Raw genomic sequence first — 22807 nt, forward strand, 5'->3', positions numbered from 1 at the left:
AAAGCCATTTGAAAAACAAATTCAGGGAAAGATCCAGACATGACAAATCACAAAATTACTATAAAAATCAGACAGTTTTTCATATGAACAGTTTGTGTTCAAAGCCACATTTGTCCCCTAAAACTTCCCTAATATTGCTGTAATTCAGAGTAAGAAACGGGGCCAAATTTCCCAGGCAGGTGTTCAGTCTGACGAGTTATTGCAGCATCAGAAGCACTCAAGTGATCAGCTCTGCATCAACTGAACCTGCCACAGCATGGCCACAGCTCCCTCCTCATCAGGCAGCCTTCATGCAAAGTTCACACCCAAGACTCTGCAGGCACAAATGGGTAAGTTTGGTCTCAGCTCTCATTCTGTTCAAACCCCTAACCCTGTCCACAAAGGGCAAAGGGCATTTATTACTCATTAACTGCATGTTGAGGAAACTAAAAACATGCCCAGAAAAATTACTTTCAGGAGCCTGGCAAGGGGTTCCTCTTGCACTGAGTGGTCCAAATGCAGCATTTAAGAAGGATGTGCTCACCAAGGTCTCTGCTGTGGCATCAGGGCAGGCTCTGTGCTGCCATAGCTACAGATGCCCATAGATTTGGGCCCCAGCAGCCACCTCTGGCTACAGATAAAGTCAGCTGGAGTTTCCAGGCCTCACCCTGGTGGAGGATCTGACCCACTGATGTAGGTGAATGTGTGAAAAATTCTCCTTTACGCCCCAAGGGTCAGGAGAGCCTTCTGCTATCTCAGAGCAAGCACTTCAAGAGGAATAGCACCAGTCCCAGGCTCATCTGTCCTTAGGTGGTGCCTGACACAACCTCACTGGTCTCTGCTCTCGACAGGCTGCCCCCAGATGTATGATTTCCTACACAATTATTTCAAATCAATCCTATATATGTATATATATATACACACATCTCTATACACATATATATACACACATATCTATGTATATACATATATGTATATATACACATATATATTTTTAGAGGTGGGATTTGTTTCATCTGCAGAATTCACTTTAAACTGACACACTAAAAGAGATCACTGCCTGCCAATTGTACCAGACCTCCCATCTTCACCCTACTTCATCCTCCATAGTTTGGCAGTCACATTCTGCTATCCATGAATGGCTTTTAGACACATAATTTAAGGAAGGAGCTTCCTGTAACTAGCAGGAAAGTAACACAAGGAACAGTGATGGCCCTTTTTCAGACAGGGACATTGAGATTTTATTATTATCTTTTGCTATTGCTTTCACATACTTGTCTGAGATTACATGCTTAGCCTAAAATTTTATTTTTACATTCAGAGTCAATTTCCATTCCCATAACAGTTCTTATTTGCAAACCACTAGTCCTGAACATAGAAAACAGCACATAAAGATTTTTCCTTAAACATAATATTAGCATTGTACCAGAGAATACTTAAAAGGAGAGCAGGGCCTGTAGATTATGGATCATCCCCACTTGTCCAACAGATTCAGTCAGCAACTGGTTTCCTAATTACCACAGATTCATTTTCCATTTGCTTGCTGCAATTATGCTATTGAAACCTGCAGGTCTGGGGTTTTTTTTTTTTTGCCTTCCTTTACTCTAAACAGAATTCATTTTTAATGTCTATTGCAGAAGGCCAATATGATATAAAAACTCCAAACATTTCACTACTCATGCACTCTTATTCATAATATCACATCAAATTGCTGAAGTAGTACCATATGGCGCTTGAGCACCAAGCCAGAACAAGTTGTTCAGCTTGTCATAATCTCAATGCTGCATAAAACTTAAATAATTTCTCTATGAAGTGGAAGATCTTTGGGTTTAATATAACTCATCAGAAATGGGCTCTGAATTTTCCTCCTATTATTTCCCGTGTTTTCTCTGATTCCATTTTCCAGGGCAAGCTATAAGTGCCTACAGCTACAGGGCTGAAAGGCTTTAAAAGAATCCTGTCCATCCTTTCTTCTTGATCATTCATCTTCAAATTGAACAGACAAATATCTTTCTCAATCAGACTGATATATAATTATAAACAAAAAAAAGCTCAGTCAGAAAGACTGAATGGAAAAGATTAATGAAATCTCCCACACTTTGATTCAGCCCTCAAAGCAATACCCTTGGTGGTGGAACACCCACACTTCCACCCACGCTGTCCTGTAAGAAAACACAGAAGTGTTTCCAGAAAACTGGAGTGGTGACATTAACATAAATCCATGGAGAGACAACAGTGGGAATGTTCCAGGTTTCATCACAGATTGCTCTGTATTTACAGTCTCAATTTCTGGAGACACTTTAAAAAAAATGTTTTTTATTCTTGTGGCTAAGAAAGGTTTGGAGTGATGTAGCATTGGAACTGAAGGTGCAAGAACTAGAGACAGACAACACTTCAGTCAACCTCACAGTTTCAGGGATTGTGACTGAGTCCTGATTGCCAAACAGCAGAGGAGAGCACAGGTACCACCTGAGAAGGAGAAAACGCAAGGGGAGATCTTCCTGGGAACACACAACAGCAAAAATGAAAGTGTGAAGGTAAGACCCAAAACTGCCAAACAGGAGATGAGTAAGGAGAGCACTGGAAATTTGAAGACATGAGGAAGGGAAGCAGGTATTGCTGGAGAGTGGACAGAAGGGCATTATGGAACTCCTCCAACAGAAAGCTTATTTTAGCAGCTGCTTAATCAATTGAAGAATAAAAAGGACAGCACCAGACCAAGCAGAATTTCCTAACCCTTGCAAACATATATGTTCAAGCCTCATTCACATGTGGGATTAGGACAGGCAAGAAATGTAGGTTGGCACAGGCACTACAGAGACAGATATTACACAGCCTTTTGCTTAAAATAAAATAAAAGAGAATGAGGACATGTCTTGTGGAGCTAGTATGGATTGGGAGTTTCCAGAAAAACATTTCTATAAGGGTTACATATGTGATTGTTCTTTTCTTCTTAGCTCTAAGGAGGAAAAAGTGGCTTGTCACCAGCCCAAAGGGAAAAGCACTTGGCTGCATGGAGGAAGACAGGATGTGTTGCATCTGTGGCTTCACAGAAGGAAAGGAACAGCTCTCTAAAAAAGGCAAGAAGCACAGAGAATATCTAGGATAAATAAATGAAAGGATTCTGTCCTGCTTCCCTGATAAGAAGATGATGTCAAGTACTCCAAAACTCCACAATGCACAGGTATCAGCTCAGAAGGGGGAGCAGCAGCCTCGTGTCAAATGTCTTGACACAGCAGTGAACAAATGGAGAACAGTCCTAAGCTATGAAGATCTACATTTTAAGGGCATCTGGGCACGAGGCAGGATTTGTTAAGGCACCCAGGAATCCAAATCCCACTAGACCATGAGGGAATCTAAATCAGCAAGGACTAATTCTTCACTGTGTCCAATCATCCTCTGCATGCCACCTGAGGTAGAAACAGAGTTTCTCCAAGAATTATTATTTTGGGTACAAAAAGGGTAAAACCAAGAAAACACACCAAAATACTTCATATGGGCTGCTTTGATATGACTTGGTGAATGTTTTCTATCAGCAGAGCCCCAAGGCAATATTTCAAGCAGTCTGTAGGAATATGGAGCCAGCCTTGCACCAAGAGCTCAGGAGACATTTTGGGTTACTTTAAACGTGGTGCTGAAAGCACCTTATCCCAGAGAAGAAAAAAGGAAATGAAAAGGCTGTTGTGTGCAATTAGCAACTCCCTTTGATGAATCCTTTCCAATAACACCACCTTTTTGCTAATACTTTGTTTATTGGAGAATGATTTCGATGGAGCCAAGGCAGGCAGAAGTTCAGAGCTGGATTACGAGAGAGGAGGTGACCTGTGAGTGACAGCACCCACCAAGCTGGGCCAGGACACTCAGTGTCAGTCAGCATTAACTCCTCCAGTGCCTGATGCCTGGGTGTGTGGCTTGGCTTCACGAACGAAGATTTGGGAAGGGCTGTCCCCACGTGGGTGGGCCCTTCCAGCCTGGGCAGTGGATTTTAGGTGAGGCTCAGCGTGCGCAGAACTGGCCCCACCGTTTAAGTCCTGAGGTTCATCTGCCACGGCCGAGCGAGCTTGGACAGTGCCAGTGAAGTCCTCGGGACTAGAACCTCCAGCACCCGGCATTGCCCAGGAGGTCTCCCATCCAAGTACTAATCCGGGGCTGACCCTGCTGAGCTTCCGAGATCTGACGGGATGGGATGTCAGATGAGTGCCTGATGCACAGTTAGAGCAAAGACCAGCGCGAAGGGAACCTCGAGTTTTCCTTACTTTAAGATCATACCATTCAGCATTTCTTCTCTTCTTTCAACAATCTCCACCCTCAGTGCTCAGTACTTATGAATACCCTCTGTCCAATTAATACCCCATTAAGCTGCCTGCCCGCAGTGACTTTATCCTCAGACCACTGTTTGGCAGCTTTTAACTCCATAATACCCCGGCATTATTACCATATTAGACTACAAGGGATTGATCCAAAGCTCACGGAGGTTAATGAGGGCTCATTAAACTTTGAATTGGGCCCTGACTGCTCAGCAAACACCAAGTGAAGTGAAACAGTACGTGTCAGATGAGATGACAGAGGGTGTAGTAAACTTTCAGGGGAAATATTGAATGCTGCTGGTGACAAAGGCAGGCAATAGCAGGGGATGTGTGAGGAAAGCAACCGTGGGAGAGAATTATGATTATGTTACACTTGGTATCAAGCAGGACAGATTTGTGCCTATATAAATAGATATGCCTGGTCTGACTCTGGTGTGATTTTTGTCATCATACGGTTAGACATAGCATAATATTGACACTATGGCTTTCCCTCAGATGTGAGTTTTGAATTTCAGCTGGAGAGTATGATACTAAAGACTTGAAATCAGTAGGGCTCCTTCCCTAATTACTGATTAATCAAGAGCTAAGGTTGCCTACATAAAGATTCATGGGGAGAAGGAGGAAGTCTCATTAAGAAGAAGAGGTTAAAAAAAAAAAGGAAGGAGGGGGACATTTAACAACTGAATGGATGCAGAAGGAGTAGGAAAAGGGATGACTTCCTAATAGCATGTTATACCTGGATGTTGTATTTTGCATTCATGTCTAATTAAAAAATTAAAAGAAAATGGTTTAATACTTGCAGATATCATGGGTTATAGTCCAAAAGGCATTAGAGAAAGTTGGTTTTTAATGACTTCAGAAATACATATATGTTGTGTCATTCTGTCCCTTAGATGCTCAAAAGACATAGCAGGTGTTTCATAAATTCTGAATTGCCTTTTCTTTTAGCATACAAAAATCTGTGCCATAAACATAACACTGTCTGAAAGATACTCGGCAAACCCAGACAGTTGCTGGAGATGCTTCCTCCGATATTTAAATTCCTCTCTTAACAGGAGTTCCCCTGCAAAAACAGATGCTAACAAATAGTGTTTTTGCCATTGAGCTGAATGGAAATGCTTTGGTGCAGCATTTTCCTTTTTCCATGGAGACATTACAGGGTGCATTTCCCATGACTGAAAGAAAACTGCCACCTTGCTTCTCAATCCTTTGCTTTCAAATAATAAATAACTTCTATAATCTTCCATAAAGGATTTATGCTCTGAGGATGTCTCATTCTTCTACTGTAATTTCTTTTTGTTAGAGGCAGTTGAAAATGCCATTTACTGGTAAGTAAATTGTGTCATCACTTCACTGCAAACCACACCATTGAAAATGTAAGCTGGCCAAACATTTATTTTTGTTTTCCAACTCACACAAATCCCTTCCAAGGGCTGGGGATTAACTAGCAACACTTTTTAGTGCAGATCCTTAATCTTAGTTTCCTTTCCTCCCTCCACTAATATGCTCCCTTCCAGTGATGTTACTTCAGAAATAACTCCAAATAGCTCATAGTGTGGTCAGAAACTCTACTTTTTAGCTGCCACACTTTGTTCAGTGACTTGAAAATACAGAAAATCGACCATTTCTACTGAATTTTTGTAGTCCTGCAGTAATGGGCGAACTGCAGCTCTACCTTTTCCCCAGAGAAGTTTAACTAGCACAGGAGGACAATGGATTGCAACTTTCCCCAAAAGTTCAAACCATGTCCAATCTTTTCACAACACAATCAGGCTTTTTATTTTAGACAGAAACAAACCCACACAGCCTTTGTTCTTCCTTAAACTGCCCCCCTTTTTGCAACAAGAAAATTGGCTTCTTTGCCTAAATAAATGTTACAGCTCACAAAGCCCTGAAGCACAAATCAAACAATAAGTCAACTGCAAAACAGTCCAAAAGGGCTACAAACCCAAGCACAGATGCAAAAACCTCCTCAGGTCATGATGTTTTGATTAAAATGAGCAGAGATCATGAGTGGAAGGAGGAGTCAGGAAGGGAGCCATCCTCGGAATGTCCACCAGCACAGCGGCATTAAATGGTCTGTTGATATTTCCACTAGAAACTCTTGATTTAGGGGTTTATAGCCTGAGTCACCAGAGCCTTAGCCCTGGTTTCCAAACCCCAGTTCCTAACGGAGAATTACTGAGGTAAAGCTTTGCAAGGGGAGGGCATGCCCAGGTGGTTTGTTACCACAAGGATGAATACACAGCATGACTTGTTTTTCAGCTGTACAGACACATCCCAAAACCTGTGCACAGACCTGAGGCAGACACACCTCTCACATGTTCTGGGGAAGTTTTCTAAAACATCATCATACTGGAAAAACAGCCCACTCTGAGCCATCATCCCCCAGCTGCCATCTCTCCACTTTGCCCCTCAATGTCCAGAGAGAGAGCAGTGATGAGACACCACACCATGACAGCTGTGCCAGGCTGGGTGAGCTCAACAACCCTCCAGCAGTATGAAACACCACCACAAGCCAAACCCTCTCTTCACCCTTTTTCTGGCTTGCCCTCTTCTTAATAGGACACTTGAACTTTGGCCAAGTCCTTTGCATTCCCTTCCAACTGAACTTTGCACTCACCTTGAAGTCCTTCACCAGCACGTCCCTTTCATCCTTCATGAAGCACTGACACCCTCTGCTCTTCCTAAAGGCTTTTCCCACAGCAAACCCCCAGTCAGGGTTAGCTGCAGTCAAACACTCCTCATGTCTCCCTGCAGAGGAAGACAAAACCTCCCACACCTGTGGCCAAGCCTGTGATCCTCCAAAAGCTGAGCTCACCTGCCTGGCAGCTGCAGGGGCTCGTAGGGGGTGCCTGAGTTTCTGCTGGTTTCTGGAGGGAAAAGAAATTCAGTTCTCCTTACCTAGTGCCAAAAAACATGAAACCAAGGTCTACTGGGTGGCTTTTCAGGGCAGGTTCTATTAAGAAATAAAGGACATATGTGAAGGCTGATGTGTGTGTACATCTGGAATTATGCTCTCTGTACACCACCAGGACATGCAGAGAAATGTAATTAAAACTGGAATTCTAATGAAAACAATAAGCATGGCCAAAAAGGCCAATCCTGCACAATACTAGATGCTTGGTCTCAATCCAGTGAGGCACTATTTGTGTCCTTAGTTTCCAGCCACCAAATAAATTCTGAAGAGCCACTGAACTTGCTTAAAGGCTGAAATTTAGGCACATACTTAAAATCTCTGCTGAACAAGGGCCAAAATGTTCAGTACCACCATCTGCAGATATCCAAATTGCCTCGGGCAAAATGTTTCCCTTAACATAATCCAAGGTTTTGTTTGTTTGTTTTTAAGTTGTCTAACTCTTCGGATAGGAGGAAAATGTCCCTTAAATTAAGGAAATTAACTACAAATATGAATGTTATTAAAATATGGTAATTATTAAAGATGTGGTAAGAACTATGGGAAAGAATAAACTGCAAAGAAAAGGGGCCTTTAGTGAAACTGGTAAACTACTGCACATCCCTCTTTGCTGCTCCATCATCTAACCAGGGCTTACACCTTTCATCAGCCTGCATTAGAGACACCTTTATCATTGAAAATCTTAACAGTTATAAATAAAACAATTAACTACAGCAGTGAGAGCTTAAAATTAGCCCAAGAGTAAATTCTCTAAAATCTTAAAAGCTGACATCTGAAATTATAGAGTGCTGAGTTTAATTCTTCAGTGGTGCAGACTAGCAGGAACACATGCAATAGTAAAGCAGTAAAAGGCATAGATGTGGGGCTTTTGTCTTCCTATCTCACTCCAGCCTGATACAGTGAATTTCAGCAACAGCCTAGCTGTCAAGGTTATATCTGCACCATCATTCTGCAAATCCAAACTCACACCCACACAGCACCACTCTGCCTTTGGGACTCCATTTCAACTCATCAAGCCAGCCAAGTCCCACAGTCACCTAATGTGGGTGATGAGTATTAAAGAATGAACTCCTGCAGCTGAGAGGCAGATTGCGAGTTCTTTGTCTGTTCCCGTCTCAGATTTTTCATTATTACTGTTTTACTTTGGGAAAGGCATGAGCAAAACCAAAGCTCTTTCCCAAGCAAATTAACTCTGGGTTTGTGTACACTCTGTCTTTACAGATTTTCAATAGCTTTACGAGCTCTGTACATTAGCTCTGACTATGCCTTCCTGCCTTTGCCTGTACACATAATGACAGCCATACCGAGGGGCTATTACAGTTATCTCACCTTCTGGAGAGGATGGGAGGTAATGATATGTTGCAATATGTGCAATGGGGTATTGTAGCTCAATACTCTTTGCAGTGACCGATGAACTCCTTTGCAGAGTGCCTGGCATGACAGTTTGAGGCAAGGGATACTTATCCTTCTGTGCTTCCTAAATCTCCTTGGAGCTGGAGCTGAAAGGTGTGGGCTGGATTGGGATGGTGGTGGAGGAGGAATTGATGGAGAACCAGCAGAGAGTGGGAGCTGCTGCTCAGTCCCTGGCTGTGGTGGAGAAGCACCTTTGCATCACTGTGAAAAACAAGCCTGTACTTCAGCACACCTGATGCACAGATGCAGCAGCTGAGCTCAGACATGGAATTATGGGACTGAATATAACCACCAACAAGAGATCTCTAAATACTCTATGACCTTAGTCCTTTAGGAGATTCTTCAAAAACCCCAAGGACAGGCCAAGATGCCAGTAACTGGAGTGCTGCTCATGGCCATAGCAACAGCTCTGTGGTCATCAACAAAGCCACTCACAGCTTCCCTGCCTCAGTTTCTCATTTGTGAGAGAAGAACAATCCTCAGTTATGGAAATAGGTTGAGAAAGTCACATCCTGTACAGAAAAATACCTAAGCAAAGGCTGTATGGATCACAGTTGGACTCAGGGATCTTAAAGGTCTTTTCCAACCTAAAAATTTCTGTGATTCCATGTCCCTAACTCACAATTTTTATTTAACCAATCACCAGCAGCAGTGGGGTCACAAATACCTGGCAGTATATCCCAGTATATCCCACCCCACTGCCTCAGGGGAGGCTGAATGACTGCAAAACACTTTGAAACACTGACCACCAGGTCAGACCACAGGTCTGTAATCCCAGGCTCATCTCAGTTTAACTTGCTGTACCCTAAATTAACAACCGGGGATTCTGCTTAAACTTAAAGAAAATCAGCAATATTTTTATCAATGATTTTTGAGGCTTCTGATACTTTTCAATCAGAGTGGGAGCAGTTTCACTGCTGCCAGTGGATTCCTAGAATCTCAGTTTTTATGTTGTGTGAGAAATTAAAAAATGTTCCATTTCTTTCCATGTAAGTGGGATGCTACATTCAATGGAGATTTATCACTTCCATATCACTGAGCATTTTGTGATTTACTGCGTTTTTTCATGATTTAGTGGGGCATTTTTCCACTCATGTTACTATTCCCAAAGCATCCTAAAAAATGGCAAAAAATCAAGGGCAGTTTTTTAGCTGAACTGGGCAATAGGAGTCCTTGATACTTGTCTGCAAAGTGTCAATCACCTTTAAATCCCAACCTCACTTACGACGGTTCTCCTTGAGTAAGTGACAAGGCCAGGCTGGCAAAATGAAATTCTTCAGTAATACATTGACAAACTCGGGACCACAGAGCACCAAATTCCCCCTCAGTCTGGATTTGAATGCATAAATAAATAAGGCTCTTGCATTTAGTTCTCCTAGAAGATTGTATTATTCCTTTCTGCAATTATTGAAAAATGCAGAGCACAGGCAAGATTTAGTGTCTGAGTTTTGCTGCAAGACTTATGTCAGTAGAAAGGCATTTGTGCTCTGGGGAATCAAAGTGAGATTCACCCATTTGTGGCAGGTGTTTTAAGCACTCAGCCTAACAATCTACCCACGCATGGCACTACAGCAATTCAACGACTAAATTAAATCTCTGAATATTAAATTAATGATGGAAATCTAAAATATTAATATATTCTAATTGAATATTCTCCGATAAATTATCTAGGCATTCTCAGCAATTTGATTTTACTTTCATTTCTTAAGGAACTTTCAGCTGCATAAATACAGCTATTAAAGCAATTCAAAAAGGGAACATTTTCTGCTCAGACAAGAGAACTCTAAACACAAAGAATCTAAAAATTTCTTTCATATGATTGATTAAATCATAGAGCCCAAGACAGCTGAATCATTAAATGACTGCTTTCCTTCAGTCCCTCTGGCTTTAGCAAGGACAATATAAATTCCCTATGGGTCTGAATACAAGGAAATACAATATGTATAATTACAGTATAGGCCTGAATGCTGTTGTAAGATAATTCTAAATGGAGCATTTATGCTGTAGCTGCACTTTTCAATCCATATTGCTGTATGTGAGTGTGCATGGAAAGCCCATAAAGCACTGGGCATCTGCTTCCTTCGACCTAGTTTCCCAAATGGCTCACACTGATGCAGCCCCACCAGCTTTGGCAGAGACTCATGAACTTACATCAGGATTTGTTCCTCTATTTCTGTGAATGCTGGAGACTAAGAATGGCATTGTGATACATCAGGGAGAACACAAACAAAAGGATGTTCTTTGAGGAGTACATATAGCATGGGGTATGTTGAGGAACTTGCTTTAAACTGCATGTTTTAAAGAAATTTCAAATGGACACATGCAGAAAGTAACAATGTGTTGTATTTCCCTTTCTCCATTCATTCCATGAGTCATGTGTGGAGTCCTGGTTTGCTAACACACACACACAGAAGACCGTGGCAACACTTAATGAACCATTTTCCTGCTAATCTTTCTCTCTTTGGCGTCAGGTTGTTTTGTGGTGTGAAATCGCAGTCAAGAGCCAAGAGCTGTCACAATCCACATCCTTGAAACAGCTTTCAAGGAAAGGCTGTGCCTCCACACAGCAACACGATCTGCACAATGTCCTGTTTCCTCTCCACCCTCTGGGCTTGATCCTTCTTATCTGGGTCCGACTGTCACAGCAAAGAGCAAATCTCCTCATTTCTGAATTTCAGCTGGTGATATTCACATGGGTACCAAAGACAAGGTGCACTGAGAGCCACAAGTAGCCTTTTTTAAAAAGTGTGTTTGTGTGGTTGGTAAGGCAAAAGAAACACCTGTTCCTGTGGAGAACAAGGAAGATCTAGGCCTATTTGTAATCAAGGCTGTCTGCATCTCTCTCAGGAAAAGTGAGGTCTGATGTCCTTTGGGAAGCATTTGCAAGGCCTTTTCTCAACAAACCTTCTCTCACCACAGACAGATGCCATCTGTCTTGCAGCTGGGAGCTAATGGATTCTGCACTGCCAATTTCACAGCAGTGAGCAACGCTGTGAGAGAGGAGGCATGAGGGATTTCCTACAATAAAACTATTTAAAACAGTGCAAAAGCACATGCTGAACCAGCCATGATGAGCAAAGGAGATGGCAATATTGAGGGCTGATGGTCCAAGCCGGCGGGGATTTCACAGCTCAGCGTGCCCTGTGTATCTCCAGTGCCAGGATTTCAGACTTTGGAGAGCTGTATCACCACACCAGTTTCCTGCTCCAGGATGAGCTGTGGAGCTCTAGAGAGTGTTATCAACTTTTTCCATGTTAAGTATTCAATGTCACTGTAGAGCTTAACATGTGCTAAACCCACCCATGAGTCCACCACGGGGTCTGCCAGTGCAGGAAGAGAAGCTCTCTGCATGTGCTGCCACCTTCTTGGATATAGTATTGATCTCTCCTTTGTGTCTGTGTGACCAAACCAGGACTCGGCACATAACTCATGGAGAATGAATGGAGGAAGGGAAATAAGACACACTGCTACTTCCTTGACATGTCCATTTGCAATTTCTTTAAAAGATGCAGCTTAAAGCAAGTTCCTAATGTGCACCACGTTGCACTAAACCATCCACCCACGACACCTCCGCTATGAAGCAACACAAGAGTCTTCAGGCATATAACACTCTGCTAACTTTCCAAACTACTTCAGGACTTTCTGATTAAATTTACATAAAATGCATCCTTGCCTCTTATTTCCTGTTACACACTTAGATTGTTTCTAGTATCCTTGTGGCTGAGCTCACCAGCGCTCGGATGCGAGAGCACACGCTGTGCCTGTAGCACTGCAATCAGGGTGGCTGGTAAGAGCCCCAAGCTCCTGCCTCGGTCATCCTCAGTGGATTTTCATGCTGGTGTAGTGAGAATGAACAAATTGTTTATCATAAGAGGTCTAATGGGGAAATATCACATTTTTCAGTTCCAAGTTTAATAAAGGCAGGCTGGAAAAATTAAGGGCTCTGAAGTTGGGGACAAGAGGTTTTAAGAGCCCTTTAAAGGTCCTGGAGATGAGTTGGAAGTTTGGAGCTCTCCTAAAGGTGAGTGTGGTTGCAGTGGTTGATAGAGGAGCCTGTTATCCCAGCATGTCATGACCAAAGACCAGTCCTGCACAAGATTGCTTTTTTTAAAACAAATTATTTGCATGCAGCTCGTTGAGATGGACTTGCCTTGAAGAGTCATTCAAGATTCCCATTAGAAGCAGCTTGAGACTCGCACATGGATGCAAACCAGATTCTTTTTGAAGTTCAAAAGAGGATGAAATACAAGATAAGCTAATAGATAATTAGATAATAGATAATTAAGAATTAGCTATGCGTGTAGCTAAAAAGGATGAGTCAGTGAGAAAATAGAGGGTGCTCAGCAAGGGGGCAACTATTTAATATATTATCTGAGTTGATCAGTGTGCCTGCATGAGTCATTTGCTTGGAGAAGGAGGGGGATTTCATATTGGTTTTGTATTTTTAATAGGCATTTTTATGGACCTCATAGTTATAATAATGAGAGTACCTGACAATTAGTAATGAAATTATCCTCACTACAGTGAAATATTTCACAGCATGTATAATATTATTCCTAATACAAAGGTGGAAGTGAAGCACGAGGAAATTAAACAGAAGATTTTAATAAATGTTTGCAAAATAAATAACCATATATCAATAAAATTTGATAACTGTTTTCTCAGCTCAAAGACAAAAGCAAAATTTGCCAAACGTTTTTTTATACTAATTGAAAACATTTTCAGCTTATAAATATCAGATGTTTATTTAAACTCTTCGAAGAGTAAGTAAATCTTTCCAGCAGCCAAAACTAATTAGAAATTCCCACTATTATTTTTTTAGCTATCATTTTTCTGAGATACATTTCCTAGTTAGTGTGGTTGATGTATATGAACAGACATGGATGTTCCTTTGAAAGAAAAACCCTGTAATTAACAGTGGGGTTTTTTTTTGGCAAGGGATAAGGTTCCTTTTTTTCCCTTTTTTTTTTTTTGTAAAAACTTTTTCATTTAATGTATTTTATCAGGATGAAATGGTTTAATGAGCAGAGAATTATAGTTGATCCCAGCTGAACCAGATAGGGCTGCCTTTCGAGGTACATGGCTCCCATCAAGCTGCATTCACCTTTGCTATGATTTAAACTTCATTCAGGCACAGACTTGCTAAAAATACTGACAAGTAACTAATCAACTTCCATAAAATGGAATTTTTACCTTCACAATAGGAAGCAGGAGTAGGAGGGAACCCAAAAGATTTGCCTATGCATTTCAAATTAGTCTGACCTACAAAAATGCAAACAGCAAGTGGTACTATGAAAAAGTACTTCTGGTAGGATTCTTTGGGCTTTTAGTGTTCAGATTTTTCATGCCATCCCTTCCACTCCTTGGAGGAAGCCAGCACCAAAGACAGCACTATAGAAGGACTGGTTTCCATTGGTTATACCTAAAAAATGTAAGCTTAGGAAGGGCTTTCTGGACCAAAAAAATTCAGTGTCCAAGAACCCACTGGTTCTAGGTTTGACTGTTTTATATAAAGTAGCAGATAAAACTGTGACAGACCTGCTCCTGTCCAAATGGGATCTGAGCTGCAACTTCACACGTGCACTTTGGTTGCAGTTTGTGAGCAGATGGACATGAAAATATTCAGCGCCCAGTGAGCAAAAGCAGAGGAAATCAGATCAAAACTGTTACCTAGATCTAGGAGGCAGCAGAACGCTCCAGGGCAATCTGAAGATTATGTGGATGGAAATAATCAGATAGTGCTGGTCTTTGAAGATGTTGATTTGTTCTATTCTGGATAATTAGAGAGCAAAGTCTAATGGGGGAAGCTGTAACTCCTGCTAGAAATCACCCAAGCTTCATGTTCAGGCTCTGGCAAACAGGCCAGATGCTGCAGATGAGCAGAAACTCAACCCAAGCCTAAAACACCAGGGGTCTCATGCTTAATCAAGTTGCACTCTTGCTATAATCTTCCCTGTCATTATGATGCTTTCTGGATGTCTGGTGAAAAGGAAAGCAGCCCTTTGTAAGCCAGGTCTTTCCCCCCCTCTCCCTCCCCTCCCCATTTTTACTTCATTTGGAATGTTCCCTCTAACTTATATGTTAGAAAAGTGCAAAGGAATATATTGCTGGCAATCTGGGAGCTCTGTGTTTCCATCAGCCAGGTTATCTTTCCAAGGTTACTTGTAGTTTAAATGATGAATATCAATTCTTTTACACCTATATAAAATTTATTATTTGCCATTTTCATTAATACTGGGATTTTGCATACTCGAGTCTTTCTGTTTCATCTCTCGACTGTAGGGGGAAAAGTGCCACAGAGATTTCAGTCCTTATAAATCAACAAATTTGCCATGGTAAGCTGGTGCCAAGTTGTCCTTTCTCTGTCTAGTCAAAGCTCAAAGGAAATCAGCAGGGAATGGGACAGGGCCCAAGTTCATTTTGCAAGTACTCCCCTTATTTTTCACAGGAATTCAGGATTTAATCTAAATTATTAAAATAATTTAGGAAGGTATTTTTGACAGTTCAGGTTATTTTCCCCTGCAGATATTTCTTCAGCTTAGTAGGACAACACATTAATGATCACTCCATACCCAGCATTGCTGACCACACAAAGACACCTTGGTTTCCTTCTCTCTTTTTTTCCAGAAGAGACACAAAAACATTTATCACCTGCTACTTTTTATTCCTTTTTGCACAATGACACCAACAATCCAAGTTTACCCAATACCTGGTGAATTGGGAACATGCACTTTCAGTCATTGTATGAGTCATTCCAAAGTTCACCTGAACTTGCAAAGCACTCAGCAAGCACTTTCCTTCCTCCCAGACATGGGGTGTGCAGAAGATTATCAGCTAATCAGTGTGAAACAGGTAATGATGCAGCTCATGGAAATCCAGGCACTGTTTCAAGATGACTAGATGAACTTCCTGAGAAGGGATGCCAAGGACACACCACTGCTGCTCAAAATAACTCCTGAAATTTTATAATTGTCGCCATTTTCTTCCAAGGGAAGAACTGAAAGAGTCTGCCAAGGAATTCTTTTTTTTCCTTTTTAACATCTAATCATTCTACTGCTTCAAAAACTGAAACCAGCACCCACAAGAGGAATAGCAACATGTATTTGTATTTTGCTAACACCAACAGCAGTAATATATCAACAAAAACACTGTAAAACACTCCTTTCCCCTTCTTTTTCTTTTCCTGTCATCCCATAATCATCACAGAAAACCACATGGGTAAACTTGATCTCAGAGATTATCCTCATGAAGAAAGGAACCAGAAACAGAGGGAGGATGCAGGATCCATCTGCAGCAGAGGCAGGCAGCCAACCTCCTCCAGGCCACCACACATCTGCACCGGGCACAGGCAGGAAGGGAAGGACACAGCACCCGCCTCGCTGGGTGCCATCAGCCCAGTCTTACACCTGCAGCCATGTCTGGAGGAGAGCTGGGCAAAGGGCCATCTTGGTAGCAGTGCCAGCACCTCTTGAGGGACTGGCTGGAAGGAGGTGATTAGGCTGCCATCAGCTGGGGAGGGAAACTGGGGCAAGTCGCTTTGGGTAAGATGCATTTCAGCCCCATGTGAAAGGCAACTATTCTTGGGTGAGGAAGAGCAGGGCGCTTGTGCTTCCAGCCAGACTTGCCATGCCAGAAACTTGGACCACACCTACTGCTTCACCAGCCCCACTGCAAGATGACTGTTATTACAACCTTTGTCATTACCATTTTTATTTCCATTTCTGTTCCTTGTCTTTACTCACCCGAACCAGCTGCTGTGGAAAGGGCCCTCTGGAGTTTTCCGGCACGTTGATGGGTGGGATGACCCAGTCCCTCTTCTGCCTCCGCAGGCCGTTGGCGCTCTGATGCTGCCGCCATGGGAGCAGAGTGTCACTTTGCTGCTGCACCAGGTCTCCAGGCAGTGTCTTCCTTCCTTTGGGCTGTTTTGGAAACAAGAATGCAAACCCAATTTAGCTTCTTCCTCACTTCTTAGGATTGTCCCAACAGCGGCTCTTCCCGGCGTGCAAACGGCCATGTGGAACAAAGACAGAACATGCTCTGCTGGCAGCTCTGCTGCCATTTCATTTTCACAAATATATGGAACTGTCACTCTCAAACCCAGATGCCTCCCAGAATGTATCAACTTCACTACACCAGCTGCAGGGAGATTTAGCAGAACACTGGAGTAAAGAAGTTTCTGCAAATTTCTAATAAATACAGCCTACCAGAAGACAAAAAAAGGGAGAGGATTCCTTTACAGTCCATGGCATGAGTCCAGCTTTGTAGCCTGGTACTGAACACAAGCAAGGCTACAATCCTGCAGCCTGTGGTTCTGCAGACATATCCTGCCAATCCAACCAAACCCCAACCAGAGGGAGAGTCAGACCCACCGCTGCAAAGGTGCGTTAGTTCAAATTTGTAGTGCTTTGTAAGAGCTGGGTTTGGAACATAAATCCCAAACACACATCTCTCCACACTGCCTGGGAAGGGGAACATATCTCAAGAGGTAAATTTTCATTATTTGGGATGCATTTGAGTTCTCCATGATTTTTTTTTAAACTCTACATTCTGTCTATGGAACACTTTGGTGCTGGAAATGCTACAGTGCAGTGGCATAAAAATTGAAATGGTGGGACTATGGTTTGGACTTAGAAGAAATGGCTCAATGTTATAAAATTTCTGCCTTACAGAGTGATGAATCAATGAAATGTAGATTTGGAAAGACTCTTCAGAGGTTATGCAGTCCCAATACTTAAATACTCTACGGCCTTCTAAGATTTCAGCAATTACTTTTGGAAAGTCTGCAGAAAAGATAACTAACAAAGCTCTTGTTACCATATGGTGACCTGCACTCCCACCCGAAAATGTTTAAACTTTCATAAATCAAAAAGACTGCAAGTCACATTCTCTTCATTTGAGGTAAGATCCAGTGGGAATACCGTTCTCTGAGTTTTATAATTTTCAGCTATTTTTCTCAAACCTCCCCCCACTAACCCAAAACCCCATGCCCCAAACCACAAGAACACTGCAGGAAAACCTATCAAAGTACTTTCTGAGTCTCCTGCTATTTTAAGCCACACTCACTTTTTGTATTACTCCAAACATGCAAACTCAAATATCCTACGAGCAGTTATCTGTAGACACTGATTTCAGTGGGAATCATTGCTTTGGGGCTTATGGTTTGATGTAAATCCATCTCTTAACACATATCAATTCCTGTAAACAAGAATTCCAGGTAAACAGGATGTTAACTAAGAGGTGTCTCCAAGGCTGTGTGGCCCTTCTGGATGCTGAGATCTGGGCACAGCAGCAAGGTGCCCATTCTCACAGCCTGATGGTGGTTCTCATCTCTGTTACCTGTGGAGGGCAGACATCCACTGGCTGCAAGGGCTGGAAGCCTTTGTGCAAAAATGCAGCTATTTTTACTGCAAACCTTAAAAATGAGCCCATTGCAGAGCTGAGTCTTCACAGCACAGACAAATATGGTCTTTTCAGTCACACACACGGGCATGTTTCTCAGGTCCTCTCTCAGTCATGCCACCAAGTGCCTGCGGGGTTGTCTTCACCTAAGTGCTGTTTATACACCTTCAACAAGCAGAGTCACTGCAAGATCACAGAGCCCTGCTTCAATATTTAGATGTTGTGCCAAAAATACTCTCTTAAGTGTGTAATGAACAAAGAAACACAGTCACGATGCAGCAGAGGGAGACTTTCTTGGGAAAGTCACGATATATGTAGGCACTGTTGGCCTCCTCCTTCCTATGGGATGCAATATGTTGTACCTGATAGAGTTTTCATCTAAAGAGGGTTTTACCACCAGGCAGGTGCCTTTTCTGAACACTGACAAAAAACAATGTTATCCAAAGAAGACACACAGAAGTGCAAGTCAACATGAAACAGGACTATGAGACATGAGTCACAGAAAAGTGGATATCCCCTATTTTTTAAATTGGCTTGTGATTCCCAAATGGGGATCCTTTGAGAGCAGGTATTTGGATCAGTTTATATAATTGGCAAGTGAGCATGGGGACAGATTATGAAAGGATGGTCAAATAATTTGTGCTCTGCTGAGTTTACACAGTGGAATGAGTCTGAACTAAAGACAGACTTGAGAATTAACATGAATCCCAAAGCTCCATGTATACTGAAATAATTAGTGTCAGCTCAGCAAGGCAATACCAGCCTTTTTAGTCTGTCTGAAATACTTGCTGGCAGGTGACTAGACAGTGACTAGCTTGCTTGTCACTCTTGATGATGTTTTCCTACATTAGAATAAATCATCAACATGACTCTGAATTTGATATGTAGAATTTCAAAAGCATCTTGCAACAACATTTTTTTTTAACAGCTCTTTTTTATCTTCATTTGTTGACAATGCATTCTCATGACCTTAATTTCTCTGGTGTTGTTTAAGTACGTTGTACACGTTTTCTGTTGTTTAAAAGCTGTGAGACAAATGCAGTAACAATGTCTGGTGAGTATAAATGCCAGAACTATTCAGATCTCTGACTGAAACATTCAAGAACATCTCTGGAATAACAGCATCGACTAATCACGAGCCTCAGAAAACTCTCCTGTGTTTTCAAGTTTACAAGAATCTAAAGTTCAACTCAAAAGCAGAATGTGACATCAAATCCAATTTGTTTTAAAATACAGCTTCCAATCCTCATTTTGCTGAATAACAACTTTCACTGAGATAACAAGTGCTCCTTCTCTCATGACCTCACTGGCCATACGCTTTCAGGAATTTCAAGACATTTTGAAAAGATAAAATATTATCACTGAAACATAATCTGCCCATGGCCCTTCCCACAATCAAGTCAAGCACCTCTAGTGCTGCTGCTTTAGGGTGGTTTCCCTCCTGCTGTTTTTGTGAGGTGCCATCCCCTTCTTACACAAGGGTTATGGGCAGCACAAGAGACAGTAATCCAGGAAACACCAAGTGAAAAGTGAAATCCACTCTCCATTCCCAAAATTCCATGGTGACATTTATAATTTCTTACAACAGGATCAAACACCAAACACAGAACATGTGAGCATGGTCTTTGGTGATACACAGATAATGAAAAGAGGATATAAAATGGTTAGATAATTCAGTAATTATGCCTGTCTATCACTTTAGGACACTGATAAGCTAGAGAAAAACAGCAGAGCCAAAACAGATGAAAACCTTTAAGATCAAGGAGAAAAAGTAATTACAAAGTGTGGGATGAAGAAAAACAACAGGAGAAAAGCCCATGCTGGGATGCAAACTTGTTAGGAGAGTTTGGATTCAGTAGGATCTGATGCCTTAGTGTTCATACTGGGGCAGAGTCTTTCAGAGCTTGCTAAGGATGAGATGCAATGTGTGCTGTGCTGGCTGTATTATCTAAATCTCATATTCTGAAAGCCTGGGATTGACACTTTGAGTTGTCCAATGTCTTTTCCAATGGGCTTGTAGCCCATAACTGTGACATGTGTGTGCACAACGCCAGCGCTGGCAAATCATAATGCAGACTTATCTCCTCTGATAAATGCTTCTTTCTCTAAAAAGTGCAACCATAATATTTGTTATGAGCAGCTGCAGGGCAGGGGAAGAGCCTCTCAGAGACCATCCTCCCACATTTGATCAGGCAGTCACGCTGATGAGCTGAGGATTAACTGCAGCACAGTGTGGCAGAATCTACCTTACAATTTCCCTTGCCACTTTTTTTTTAATTAGATGAAGACAAAAACATACTGAGGTCTACTGCAAACCTTTCACTGAGATGGCAAGTCAAGCTCTCAGAAAGCAATATGAGGTTGGAGGAGGTAAAGCTTCATCTCTAAGGATTGTGAGAAGAACTTTCCTCTCACAGGCTGCTTCTCAGAAGGTGTAGGGGTGTCTTGAAGTCCATGTCAGTAACTTAAGTGGCATCTCACAGGAGTTATTTCCAGTCCCTTTTCAGTCTGGCATTGCCTTTAACAATGGTGAGTACAACCTGCTGTGCTCGGAAGAGCACACAGAGCTAAACCCCTAAGGGACTGTCAGGCTTCACACAGATTTAGGAAACCTTACTCCAAACCTGGGAGGTTGTAGGGTGCTTCAACTAACTCCATTTACACCACGATTCCTGAGAGCTCAGGAGCATTCCCTGTCTGCACTTGGCACCAGCAATAAAGGATAAGTCAGATCAGCCACCCAGGTAGTCTGTAAGCTCCTGTCAGTGTTGGTCTGTGGCTCATCAGCCTTTCAGTTGTTGGGAGACTCAGACTAAACTCAACCTCTACTCATAAAAGAGGTGGGAAAAGAATTCACTGACAGAACAGGACACGTGAGATGCCAACAGCCCCTCAAGCCCCATCCTGCTCGTGACAAGAAGGCTGTGAGCCACTGACTTTTCACTAGTCCACAAATAAAAGCAGTGAGTGTGAAGAAATACCAGCTTTCACCTTCCGCTACGCTTGGCAGTAGCCAGTGCCGCCAGCTGGCTCGGCTCCCCTCGCAGCCAACCTGCCTTGAGATCCGTCAGCCTCTGGCTACGGAGACATCTGGAAGTTATTATCCAGCAGAGCGTATCACAAACCCATTTACATAATATAATATCATATTTTGTGTTCCTGCTTAGCTGAACATTTTGGATCACTCTAATGTTTGGGTAAATAAGCCACCATTCCCTGCATATAAATAACAGCGAGTCTTAGGGTATGTTTGTTGGAGATTATTCATTTTATAGGGCTCAACCTGCAAAATGAAATGCTCTGGATTCAGTACTGAAATATATTATCCTTGCAATTGCAATAAAAAGTATCTGCAATTGGAGGAGAGGAAATAAGGCCTTTATTTCCCAAGTATCAAAATTACTTATGATTTAACCTGTTTTATTTATATGCCAGTCTTATTGATTTTAAAGGATCTTTAACATTTCACATTAGATATTTTTCAGAAAAGAAATAATTCTTGGCTTGCTTTATTTCTGGTGTCACTCCTAGGGCTTAACTGTGGCAACATAATTTTAATATATTTTTATCAATACAAGGATATACAAAGCCACCTTCAGTCCATTGCTCAACCTTATTTCCCTTCAGCTCCTATATCAATATACACTTTGAAAACTGGTACCATTGTCTACCAGGGAAAAATATCTATTTAAAAATATTTAATCTGAAGCATTTTTGCTTGTTTCCATGGTAGCTGTGGAAAGGACAGGAGAAAATGATATTTACCAAACAGAAAATAAGACAATGAAAATAGGGCTTAGTTCTTTAACAAAGGGAACATGAGAGCGCTGCAAAATAAACATTTGCATGAATTCTGTTCTAAGGAAACAACATTTTGCTGACATCAGGGACGGCAGTGGAGGACGAATGAGCCCTTTTTTCCCAAAATGCACCATTTCCCCAGTTTTTGATCTTTTAGTAGAGAAAGATATTTCATTTTGTGTTCTCATACAGTAGAATGAAAGGGTTGCAGAACAAACAGCAAATTTATTTATTTTAGGGTAATTGGTTCCTTTTTTATTTAGGTCATTGCTGAATTTGCCAAAGTTGGAGACGGGGAAAAAAAGTAGTTTTAAAGAGATCAAACTTTTTATATTAGACTTTCATTCATTATACTCATGCATGTGGAGGTATTTAGGACTGCACAGGCATGAGGAATCCATAATCTGTTTTTCTCCTTCCCCACCTTCTAGAACTCTGTGATGACTCTCTCTATCAGCTTTATTTACTAACAGTTGTAAGCTGTGGTAAATTTAATCACAGATAGCTTCATGTCACGACCCATTACCGTCACGACATAAATTGCCATTCATGAATGATTTGTGTCAAAGTGCTCTGAAAACCAGTGTTTTAGCAGCAAGATGCCCCAACATTCATAAAAGGGGCATTAAATTAATGTGTTTGCAGAGAAGCCACTAATTGACAATGAGGTGATTTTGGCAGTAGACTTCCACTTTAAAGATAATGAACAGTGTTCAGATATAGAGAAGAACCCCCTCTGCTCCTAAAACTGTAGTAATAATTCCTGGTCTAAACAGGAATAGAGGAAACCAATCCTGACAGGGCATTTCAAGTACCCAAGCAAGCTGTTTGATCATCACGACTTCCAAAAGCCAACAGTGGAACTGCAGCGTTTGTGACCTTTATCAAATCTGGCTATGTACAGTCAGGAATGTTATGTTTGGTTAGGAACTCATTAAACAAAATTACCTCTCCATTTATAGAAACTATACAAGTACAGTATAAAACATTT

The 22807-nt window shown here is 41.7% G+C and overlaps 1 protein-coding gene across 1 annotated transcript in view; it reads right to left on the minus strand.

Moving 5' to 3' along the window:
* CDH4 (cadherin 4) overlaps positions 1 to 22807 on the minus strand; it is a 428425-nt gene that overhangs the window by 137311 nt on the left and 268307 nt on the right. Inside the window, exon 4 of the mRNA XM_071572618.1 lies at positions 16359 to 16535. Coding sequence (XP_071428719.1) covers positions 16359 to 16535 — 177 coding nt within the window. The remainder of the gene's footprint in view (positions 1 to 16358; positions 16536 to 22807) is intronic.

Source organism: Pithys albifrons, chromosome 18, assembly GCF_047495875.1.
Source record: "Pithys albifrons albifrons isolate INPA30051 chromosome 18, PitAlb_v1, whole genome shotgun sequence".
In the NCBI taxonomy this organism is placed as follows: domain Eukaryota; kingdom Metazoa; phylum Chordata; class Aves; order Passeriformes; family Thamnophilidae; genus Pithys; species Pithys albifrons.